Here is a 12,313-nt window from a genome sequence, read left to right on the forward strand (position 1 = left end):
GGCTGCGTCCCCAGCAGTCCGGAGAGCGGCTCCGTGTCCCCGCGCAAGGGCTCCGGCAGCGCCAGCCCCACGGCTGCAGCGTAACCGACACGGCAGCCGCGCGCCCCGCCCACCCCGCCGACAGCGGCTCACAGGCCCGGGGCCCTACTCAGAGGGCTGCGCGTTCTTCCAATCAAAGGGCCTCAGGGGAGGGCGCTGCAGCGTAACCGACACGGCAGCCGCGCGCCCCGCCCACCCCGCCGACAGCGGCTCACAGGCCCGGGGCCCTACTCAGAGGGCTGCGCGTTCTTCCAATCAAAGGGCCTCAGGGGAGGGCTCGGAGGGCTACAGCCAACCGCAGAGCAGCTATTTCCTGTGGTCCCACCCTCCCCTGCTTCCGACTGGCGAGTTTCAAACCCGCAGGAGCCAATGAGAGTGCGCGGACGCGGGGCGCGCCGGACTTGCCTCCAGGCGCGGACTTTGAAGAGAAACTGTCGCAGAGCAGTCATGGTGGGACCCGGGCCCGCCGCCTCTGTCGGTGAGTATGACCGCGAGCCCGTGTTTCAGGAGCTGGAGCATGGGCGGGAAAGTAGGGCGACCACCGAGTGAGTTCTTCTCGCGGAAGTTGCCCGCCCGCTCTCTTGCCTGCCTCAGTTTCCCCCGGGCATTTCCGGTCCTGGAGCGGAGACGTCTGGGCCCGGGATGGGGGAGGTTGTGCGCCGCGCCAAATGCCTCACGGGCATCTTAGGAGTTAGTGCTGCAGCAGTCCTGCAAAACCATGTCATCACCACGTTCTAGATAAACGGAGGCCCCTCGTGGGTCACACCACCAGTGCGAAGCGGCGCGCTCCTTCGACCCGCATTGCTCCAAGCCGGGCCCGGTGTGGTCCTCTGCTCCGTGGCCCGAGCTTTGACAGCTGGCGGGAGGCGGGTCTCACCCGAACCCGGTCTTTTGCCTGCGCCGGGCGCCTTCCTCTACGCCTCTCGAGCCTCTGCGGACTGGAAGTTGATTGGTTAAATCTGCACTCGGGGGCTAAGAATCCTGCCTTCCCTGACCTCTTAGATATGTCTGGAGCCTTCTCTGCTCTTCAAACACTCCTCTCAGATGCCACCTTCTCCAATATGCACACCGTGTTTTGATAGTTTAGTCAATTACGCCTGCTGATATCTACTAGGCAGTTTACATAACAGCCCTTAACACAGTGTTGACGTAAGTCGATGGGCATTTCTTTCCCCACTTTCTAGGCTCAGCAGCAGCAAGACTTTGCGAACTTGCTAGAAGTCACAGAGCTGGGACTCCAACCCTATATGTCAGACTCCTGACATGATGCCCCTGCTGGATACTGCCTGGCATGAACCTAGTGTTCTGTTTCTCTCCTAAGGACGCATCAGAGTCAGAGAATAAAACACATGCAACTCACTTCAGATGAGGTTAAGCATGGATTTGCACCCCTATGGTCTTTCTTTTTTTAATCATTATTTAATTTTAGCCTTTTCCAACCACCTGCTCCCCTCACCCATTCCCACCTCTGAATTCCCATTCTTTCTTTGACCCTCTCTTATGGCACGTAGGTTTTGCCTTACCATTGTAATTATTGTTGTGTTTATGTATCTCCACTATTAGATTGAAACTTTTTGAAGGCAGAAATATTGACTTTTCATCCCCCCCAAATGCCTTGCTTAGAAAGTCAACATGTACATGTTTTCCATGAGTCCCCTAACCTGACCTATTGTTTCTTAGTCCCAAAAGAAACTGTGTAAGGGTTTGTGGGTAAAAATCATCATCCCAGTCAGAAAAAAACAGTAAGATCAGTCCAGGCTCACCAACTTGGTCCGGCTGAGACAGAACTTCTTCATGCAAAGCATAGTATGTCATAGCTGAGAACATTGCTTAGCTGAGCAAGGTCTCTGGGATTAGATAAACCTGTTATCAAATCCTGGCTTTGCCACATATTAGCTGGGAAACTTTACCTCATAGGACTGTTGTGTGGATTAAAAGAAGTAACGTAAGTATAAAGAGCTTAGTATAGGGCTTGGCATATAAATTATATTGTTGGTGTTGATATTAACTTGAAGGCAAACTTATAGAGCTATGGACTTGATAACATGCTGCAAAGCCAAAATCATTACAAAGAAGTGTCATCTTTCTGAATATTAACGAGCTAGTTAAAATCTTGAACTCGAGTTCTGTTTGTTTCTTGCCTGTTTCACAGAAGAGCGGCAGAGAAAGCTCCAGGAGTACCTAGCAGCCAAGGGAAAACTGAAGAGCCAAAACACCAAGTGAGTTTCTCTACCCACAGTTAAGCAAATTTTGTTGGCCTCGTTGCTAATAGCAATTTAAAGCCTTTTGAAAACAGCCTTTTTGCTGGCAGTGTACTCAGACTGCATTGGAATTCTATTATAACTCAAAACAGGCATTTCAGTCCAGGCATGACAATAACCCCAAGCAGTGCCTAGTCCATTGGCAAACAGGTAAGCATTATTATTGTGACAGTCTCCAAAAGAAGAAGGGAAGGGTCTACAGTATTACCCACCATGCTGGAAGCTTTTCCTCTTCCTGTTTTTTTTTTTTATCCTGGGAAAGTTGATTTTCTGAAGGCAATTTTTGGTCAAGGAAATGGACGACCCTGGTTCTGGTGTTTCTTGCTAAAGCAAGAGAGCCAGTTAGAATCAGTCCTCTCTAGTGGCACACTGACATCCTCTAGCCTGACGGCGCTCTTGGTCATTCCCAGTATTTACTCTTGAGATGCGGCAGAGTACCACTTCACTTTTTTATCTTGTCAGCATCTTACCATCTTACTGGTATTATTTATCCCTCTTGCTTAGCATTTCTCCTTCCTTGGGATACTAAATTTTTACTTAAAAATTCATTTTTAGAAAATTAGCTTTCACCCTTTATTTTACCTTGGGTTTTTACTCAACTTTATTTTCTTGTTTAGATGAACCTAATTCATTTATTTAGTATCTTTAACATATCAATCACTTTTTAAAAAAATTTTATCGAAACATTTATTGTACATAAGAGGTACAGAGTTATATTTCAATACACATATACAATGTGTGGTGATCTAGTCAGGGTAATTAGCCTATTCATCATTGTAAAACAATCATTTCTTTGTGATGTGCACATTTGATCTTTTCTAGTCATTTGGTTACATGCAGAAAATCTATTGATTATACATCGACTGTACATGAATAGGGCTTATTTTTCCTATCTTGCTGTACTTTTTGTGTCCATTAATCAGCCTCTTCCTTCCACTCTCCTTCCCTTTTCCACCTCTATAACCACAGTTATTCTCTCTCCCTTTACCAGTTCAACTTATTGTTATTATTTATTTGGTTTTTTGTTTGTTTTGTTCTCTTTTTTAGCTCTCACATATGAGTGAGAACATACAGTATTTCTCTTTCTGTGCCTGGCTTATTTCACTTAACATAATTTTTTCCAAGCTCATCCATGTTGCTGCGAAAGTCAGAATTTCATTCTTTTTGATGGCTGAGTAGTATTCCATTCTGTATATGTACCACATCTTTATCCAATCATGTGTTGTTGATGGACATTTAGGTTGGTTCCATATCTTGGCTACTGTGAACAGAGCTGCAATAAACGTGGGAGTGCAGGTATCCCTTTAACATGATGACTTCCATTCCTTTGGGTATATTCCCAAAAGTGGGATTCCTGGATCGTATGGAAGATCTATCTGTAGTTGTTTGAGAAACCTCCATACTGTTTTCCATAATGGCTGTACTAATTTACAGTCCAAACAACATTGTATAAGGGTTCTTCTTTCTCTGCATCCTCGCCAGCATTTGTTATTTTCTGTCTTTTTGATAATAGCCAGTCTAACTGGGGTGAAATGGTGTCTCGATGTGGTTTGATTTGCATTTCCCTGATGATTAGTGATGTTGAGCATTTTTTTATATACCTGTTGGCCACTTGTATGTCTTTTGAGAAATGTCTACTGAGCTCCTTTGCCCATTTTTCAATTGGGTTATTTGCTTTTTTACAATTGAGTTGTTTGAGTTCCTTGCATATTCTGGAAATTAGTCTCTCATCAGATGCATAGTTTGATATCAATCACTTTTGATGCTGGAGATATGGTGTTTAACAAGACAGAGGTCCCTGGCCTCTCAGGGCTTATGTTCTAGATGGAAGAGAAAAATATCAAACAAGTCATGATCGAAGTCTCTGTTAGTCTAGCAGTTGTTTTTGGTCCATGGAGATTGAATCCTTCTAAATTCTCCTCTGTTCTTCTATCTTTTTCCTTTTTTTTTCCCATTTTCTGCCTCACTAGCTAGATTTCATGGTGTCCCTGTTTTGTTTTTTTGTTTTTTAAATTATATCTCTTTTTCCCCCTGAAAACCCACTATTTGAAGACACTTAAAACAAGGAAGTTTTTTAAAGAAGCAGTTAGTTGTCTTATTTGGCATTGTAGCTCCAGTATCTGGCACATTGCAGTGTTCAAGGAATGATGTTTGAATGAATGAGACTATGAAAATATGAAGAAAACACATGTACTCATATTTCATTAATATTGTTAGAACACTACATTTATGCATAGGATGTTTCTGAAAGGATCACAAAAAAAAATGGGTAAGAGCAGTTATGGTCTTTGAGGAGGAGAATACAGGACTAAGGAAGTGATGATAAGGATATTTTTATTGAATATAATTTTGAATTATTTTGCCATATACAGAAATTCTAATGAGTTAAAAGTCTAATCATAATTTTCAATTACTATACTTCCCAAGCCTTGACAATTCTATAGTAAGGATTAATTTTATTTTGTCTTTTATAGGCCCTATCTGAAAGCCAAGAATAATTGCCCGAATCAAGCACTTTCTAAATCTGTAAGTAGAAATTAGCCTTCTAAGAAATATTCATTTTGGAAGTATGATTAGTAATAAAAATAACAAAGATGTTAGCAACCTAAAGAATATGTATTTCAAAGATATTTCTTATGAATATAGGAGCACTTTGGTTTAATGAGATACAATAATTTTTTGAAAAGTACAACGTATTGTAGTTTCGTTTTATTAACCAAGAAAAACCTTAAGGGGACTTTGGTTCTCTTAACAGCTAGCATTTGTTGAATACTTACTGTTTCTGACCTGCATTAACTCATTGAGTCTTCACAACCTTATGAGATAAGTACTATGAGTAGCCCCATTTTAAAGATCAGGGATCTGAGTCACAGAAAGGTTAAGTAGCTTCCCAAAGTCATATAGCTATTAAGTGACAGCTGAGAGTCTGTGGTCTTAACCACTTTGGTATGCTGCCATACAGTTAATTAGCTCAGTAGTCATTAAAAGAGAACACCTGTGTTGGGTCTTCCACACTGCTTAACAAGAATATGCTATCTAGGGCCGGCCCGGTGGCGCACTGGAGAGTGCGCCGCTTGGGAGCGCGGAGGCGCTCCCGCCGAGGGTTCGGATCCCATGTGGAGACCAGTTCCCGCTCACTGGCTGAGCGCGGTGCAGGCGCAACACCAAGGGTTGCGATCCCGTTGCCGGTCCCCAGTACGGGCGCGACACCGAGGGTTGCGATCCCGTTACCGGTCAGTAAAAAAGACAAAAAAAAAAAAGAATATGTTATCTAATCAATTCAGTTCAACGAGCTTGTAGATAGAATGATAAAGGATCCTAACATACCTAAATTAGCCTTCTGGAAGGGGCACAAATTCTTCATCCGCAATAAAATAATCCACAAAAATCCCACCATTCATTTTTAAAACCATAGTTTTATCTAAGTTTTAAAGTGTAACTGAAATTATGTTGCCCAAAGTGAAACATTGGTGCCAGTTTTTTGTTTCTTTGTTTGTTTTTGTTTGTTTTGTTTTGGTTTGGTTTTTTGTGACCGGTAAGGGGATTGCAACCCTTGGCTAGGTGTCGCCCGCACCGCGCTCAGCCAGTGAGCGCACCAGCCATCCCTATATAGGATCCGAACCCGTGGCGGGAGCGCCGCTGCACTCCCAGTGCTGCACTCTCCCAGGTACCAGTTTTGATAAGATTTAATGGTTCATGCACTATGTATGTACACACACACACACACACACACACACACACACATACATATACACACACACGAGAGTACTTCAAAAAGTTCATGGAAAGATTTGTATTATCTTTTAATTCTGTCTTTCCACAAACTTTTGGAAGTGCCCTTGTATATATGTATGCATACACATATGTGTATATGTGCATATATGGACATGTATATGCCATGTGTATATATGACGTCATTAGACACTGGAGAATAGAAAAATATAAGGCAAATTTGGTGCATGATGATGTGAATAGTTGGGAAGCACTTGGTTCAACTTCTACTTCATGCAAATTGAACCAGTGTAGGATGCAAAGCTTAAAGGAAAAATTTGCCGGAAAGGGCCCTTACTCAGAGTTCCCAGAGGCTTCTCTAGAAGTTAACAGTGCTGACTTTAGTAAATCATCTCTTAAATGGGGGTGATTCCTACCTTATCTGCTTTACACAGTTGTAAAGATAAAAATAAAGTGGGGAGGGAAATTATGGAACTTAGGAGAAACTAAAAGCAGTATACAAATAACAGTCATCACAACAATTGTGTAATGCTTTACAATCTATAAAACATTCAGGTACTGGGCAAGACACACATATCACCTCAGTACTCAAAACAACCTTATAAGAAGGTTGGCCATATGATTTGATGTTCAAACCAGGACACCTTCAAGAATAAAAGGAAATGCTGTTAATAATTATGTTGGGGGCTGGCCAGTTAGCTCATTTCATTAGAGTGAGCCTTGTAGCACCAAGGTCATGGGTTCAGATCCCCGTACAGGCCAGCCACCAAAAAAAAAAATCTTCCTACAATAAATATTGGGCCAAGAAGCATAAATCAAAACTGTCTTGTGAAAACCAGGACATATGACATCCTTCCTAGAAGACAGATATTATTATTATTATTCCCTTTTTACAAATGAGAGGACTGAGGCTCAGAGAGATTAAGTACTTGACCAAAATTATATAGCCAGTGTATTAGTCAGTTTCTGTTGCTTATAACAAAATACATGGAACTGGTGATTTATATGAAAACAAAATTTAATGCTTACAGTTTCTGAGGCTGGGATGTCCAAAGTCCAGGGAACACATCTGGTGAGGATCTTGGTGGTGGCAACAGTGACCCAGGGTTCTCACACTGCAAGATGGTGGAAGCAGAGAGAGAAAGACGTAATCCTCTCTCCTTTTAAAGCCCTCAGAACCACGCCCCTGACTACCATTTTTAATCCATTCACTGTGGCATGGTCCTACAATCTAATCACCTCTTCAAGGCTCCACCTTTCAGTTACCATAATAGGATTTCCCACCCTCTTAACAGTCACAGTGAGGGCCAAGTTTCTAAATCATGAAACTTGGGGGACACGATTCAAGCTTTTGCAGGATATAATTCAATCCACTACAGCCAGTAAGGGTCAGATTCAGGACTTGAATAAAGCTTTTCCAGAGTACCTTACTACAGTGTTACTACCTAAAGGAACACACAAAGTTGTTTTTTTGTTTTCCTGTTCCCCTATCCAAGAGTTTTCACATATTGACTGGGATTTGAAAAGAGTCCTTGGAGCCATGCTCTTAAATTTACTCAAGAAATTGTAACGTACAATAGTTAAAAACTGCCTAAGTCCACATCCTAACTCCTTCATTGTCTGGCTAAGTGAGCTTGGGCAAGTTACTTTATCTGTAAAATAAGGAGACATCTCATAGAGTTGTTTTAAAGGATTAATTGAGTTAACTATTGATTTATACTTAAGAATGTCCACACATTGGTTTATGAGTTCCTCTGGAGGTACATGTTGGGTATGCAGGGACACTCTTTAACAGAATCACATCCAGATCTTCAACTTTCACACATGCTTTTACCTAAAATTGATTTGTTGAAGAATGTGCCTCACATACAGTTTCTCCTTTCCCACTTCTCTTAACACTGTCATCCTTCTTCCACTTTCTAATTTTTTCCTTCTCTGCCTGATTTAGGCAACCACTCTCTCATCACATCCGTAATCTTGATGTTATAATTTACCCTGGGATGGAAATATCTCCAGGATACAAAATCAAGAAACAACTCGAAATAATAGTGTTGACATTGAGAAAATCTTTTGTAGTTCAAGTGGCTTCCGATTCTTTGCATTCAACGTTGTCATCAGATAGAACATTAAAAATTATTTTTTTGCCAAGAGATTTTTAGCACATACCTCTAGATGTGTTCAAAAAATGGAGTGTTACTGCTGTAACAAAACAGTTTCTTGTTCACATTAATAAGTAGATGGGATAAGTTTTCTAATGTTTTTATTTAAAAAGAAAAAGGAAGAAAATTAATGCAGAACTCTGTCTCATTCTAGCAATAAATAGTATTAAATACATGAACTAATTATGGGGTACAGAGTTTGTCAAAATTATCTTGGGAGTATATGAACAAAAATATTTGAGAACCACTGATAAAGTGTGCTGTGCAGTCCCTTCTAACTCTACAATAGCCTTATTTTGTTACATCATAATTTTCTTGTGTTTATATCTTTTCTACTAGAACTCCTCAGAGGCAAGTGTCATCTCTCATGTTTGTATCACCTTAAGAGTGCCTCGTATACAATCAGCATTCAGTAAATCTCTCTTGGTTTAAACCCTAGTCCTATCCTTAGTAAATTTTCTCCCTTCTCTGTTGTCATATTTGGTACAGAATGAAGAGACCAAATTTGATTTGAATCAATTGTTTCTTCTTCTGCTTTCTGTCTTTTTTTTTTTTTTTGACTGGTAAGGGGATCGCAACCCTTGGCACGGTGTTGTCTGCACCACGCTCAGCCAGTGAGCACACCGGCCATCCCTATATAGGATCCAAACCCACGGCCTCGGCACTACCAGCACCACACCCTCCCGAGGGAGCCACAGGGCTGGCCCCCTGTCTTCGTTTTTTATCAACTCAATCCATCAGTTCTGTGGTGGGTTGAAAAAGACCAGTAGTTGGAGACCAGGGTACAGAGACTGAATTTCTAACTCTAACCCTGCCTCTTACTCCCTGCCTAACCTTGGGCAGTTCACTTTCCCTCTCAAATGAAGGGGCTGAATTTAATGATCTCTAAAGTCCTTTCCAGTTGTAATGGTCTATATTCATATTTTGGATGCAGGCTATTCTGCTAGCCTGATGACTCTTCTAAACCCAGCTTTTTTCTCTCAAAGGAGTGCCTAAAACTGCATGACGAGTTCTACTACCTATGATAAGTTAGCAAGGTCAAGCTGATCTAAAATGAAGATAAAAAAATATGCAAGAAAGAAAATAGTTATAAATCATATATCTGATAAAAATCTAGTATTCAGGATACTTAAAGAACTCTTACAACTCAACAATTAAAAAACATACAACCCAATATAAAATTAGCAAAGGATCTTAATAGACATCTCTCCAAAGAAGGCATACAAATGGTCAATAAGGACCTGAAAAGATGCTCAACATCATTAGCCATCAAAGAAATGCAAATAAAAATCACAGTGTGATACTACTTCACACCCGCTAGGATGGCTATGATCAAAAAGACAGATAATAAGTGTTGGGGAGGACATGGAGATACTAGAACCCTCCTACATTGTTAGTGAGAATGTAAAATGACACAGCCACTTTGGAAAACAACTCGGTGGTTACACATAAACATTGAGTTACCATATGACCCAGCAATTTTACTTCTAAATATAAATCCAAGAGAATTAAAAACATATGTCACATAAAAACTTATTCACAAATGTTTGTAGCAACATTGTTCATAATATCCAAGAAGTGGAAACAACACAAATGTCCATCAGTTAATGAACAGCTAACCAAAATGTGGTATATCCATAATGGAATATTATTCAACCATAGAAAAGTACTAAAGTGTTTTTTGTGGAGATAGGTATATGGGAACTCTCTGTACCTTCTACTCAATTTTGCTGTTAACCTAAAACTGCTCTAAAAAATAAAGTTTGTTAATTAAAAAAGAATAATGAAGCACTGATACATGCTAAGATATGGGTGAATATTGAAAAGATTATTCTAAGTGAAAGAAGCCAGACACAGAAGGCCACATATTGCATGATCCCATTTATATGACATGCCCAGAATAGGCAAATCTACAGGGATATAGAGACAAAAAGTAGATTAGTGGTTGCCAGGGTCTGCAGGGAGAGGAGAATGGGGAGTGACTGCTAACAATTACCAGGTTTCTTTTAGGGGTGATGAAAATGTTCTGGAACTAGATAGTGATTATCATACACCTTTGTGAATATATTAAAATATACTGAACTGTGTACACTTTAAAATGGTCAATTTTGGCTTCACATCAAGATGGTGGAATAGACGGTTCCCTGAGTCACTCCTCCCACAAATCAACCAATTTACGACTATTAAAAAGCCATGAGGGCCGAGCCCGTGGCGCACTCAGGAGAGTGCGGCGCTGGGAGCACGGCAGCGCTCCCGCCGCGGGTTCAGATCCTATATAGGGATGGCCGGTGTGCTCACTGGCTGAGCGCAGTGCAGCCAGTCACAAAAAGGACAAAAAAAAAAAAAGCAATGACAGCCAAGCTGGGCCGCTAGAGCTCAGGGGAAGAGGAGGAGAGACCTATGTAGTTCATGAGGGCAGGAGAAGCCACAGTGAGAAAGAAAGGATCGTTCCCACCATTTCGAGCCCCAGCTGCTTCAAGCCTGGAGATGGTGAGCACATGGAGCAAGAGCTGTCAAAAGCCACAGCTGTGCCTTTCACATGAAGTTGCTTGGAGGTGGCAGGGGAGAAGAAGGCATTGGTGGCCCCAGGCCAACAAGACCACTAACAGGGTTCCCATGGACCCACATAGAAACGAGGAGCCACAGACAACAGAAAAAAGGAGCCACTCAGAGGCCGGTGAGTTATCGCAGGGGACTGGCACATGGCCTGTCCCATGGGAAGTGTTTGGAGTACAGGCAGTAGGGGAGACAGGCCCACCAGGGGAACATTGAGGTATAGTATGGACAGCTGATCTGTCCCCCAGTCAGTGTAGGACCACTCAGTGGAGACTGGTCAGGAATATAGAATAGCAGGGGGTACAGTTTGCTGAAAAGACTCAGGCCCAGACCAGAGTTTCCACACAACCCAGGTGTACTGGACATCACAAGACCCAGAAGTACATACACAAGGTCAACTATTAAAACCTGAGCTGCACAAAAACCCTTCCCCAGGCAGTCATCAGCAATGAAGCAGTTTAGATTAGCTCAACTACAGGGCTCAAATACTGGTCCCCACAGGAAGTTCCTCCATTTTAGAAGTAAGCAAAGGACAACAGATTAGTTCCAGTGCACAGTTTAAGTGGTGGGAACAGTGAATAATCCAACACAGAACTGAAAGAAAAAACAAAATACCCACAGACCAGAGGCAAAGTTTGATATTAACTAGAAAAGGTCTAACGCCACTGAAGAACACCTATAAAACCTAGGATTGGAAACCCCCTGGGCTCCCAAGCCGGGCAAGCAAGAAGGGCCATGCCCCCCTGACATCCGCAACCAGCCCAGGGACGACCACCAAGCCATCACAGGAAGCGCCCTGGGCTACCAAGCTGGGGTAGTGGGGGGCCAGTGGCCTCAGCCACACCTCCTCCCCCAACATCCACAACCATCCCAATGATAATAATTGAGTCACAGCAGGAAGCACCCCAGGCTCCCAAGCTGGGATGGTGGGGGGCCGAGGGCTTCAGCTGTGCCTCCCCAACTGCAACCAGCCCACCGACAACCACCAAGCCACTGCTGGTGGTGGCCTGGGCTCCCCAGCTAGGGCAGTGGGGGCCTAGGGCCTCAGCCACACCCCCCTGACATCTGTAACCAGCCCAGCGATGACCACCGAGCCACTGGAAGTCCCCGGTCTCTCCCACCAAAATTGGGGGGGGGGGTCCCATGGGCCTTGATCACGCTCCCTCTCCTTTCTCCTCTTCCCACCCTATTTTCCTCCTCTTCACTCCATACCCTCTCCACCAGCTGTTCTGCAACAACATCTTAAAATGAGGCTTGGAGGTGGGGGAAGATGAACCCAGTTGCAACTAGGCAAGCTGCTGCTGCTGCTGCCCCAGGACTCCATCAGGGCCTGAGGCATAGAGCCGGGGGAAGCCGAATCCACCTGCACCCAGGTAAAGAGCACACCAGTAACACCATTTCCACACAGGTAGCCCACCATAGCCACCACAATTGCCATGGCTGCCACAAAAGCAGCTAGTCTCTATAGAAGCAGTCACAGCCACTGTGCAAATGGCATGCCAGACTCTCAACTGCATTGACACAAGGAGAGGCACCAGCGGAGACCAAAAAAAAAAAAAAAAAAAA

At 43.0% G+C, this 12,313-nt stretch overlaps 1 protein-coding gene across 1 annotated transcript in view; it reads left to right on the plus strand.

Moving 5' to 3' along the window:
- Positions 1-464: 464 nt before the first annotated feature.
- The window catches only part of CKAP2L (cytoskeleton associated protein 2-like), a 34,407-nt gene continuing 22,558 nt past the window's right edge, over positions 465-12,313 (plus strand). Inside the window, exons 1-3 of the mRNA XM_008579325.1 lie at positions 465-517; positions 2,192-2,258; positions 4,775-4,826. Of these exons, the coding sequence (XP_008577547.1) occupies positions 487-517; positions 2,192-2,258; positions 4,775-4,826 (150 nt within the window). The 5' untranslated portion in view covers positions 465-486. The remainder of the gene's footprint in view (positions 518-2,191; positions 2,259-4,774; positions 4,827-12,313) is intronic.

The sequence above is a fragment of the Galeopterus variegatus genome, unplaced genomic scaffold (assembly GCF_000696425.1).
Source record: "Galeopterus variegatus unplaced genomic scaffold, G_variegatus-3.0.2 Scaffold1858, whole genome shotgun sequence".
Lineage (NCBI taxonomy): Eukaryota > Metazoa > Chordata > Mammalia > Dermoptera > Cynocephalidae > Galeopterus > Galeopterus variegatus.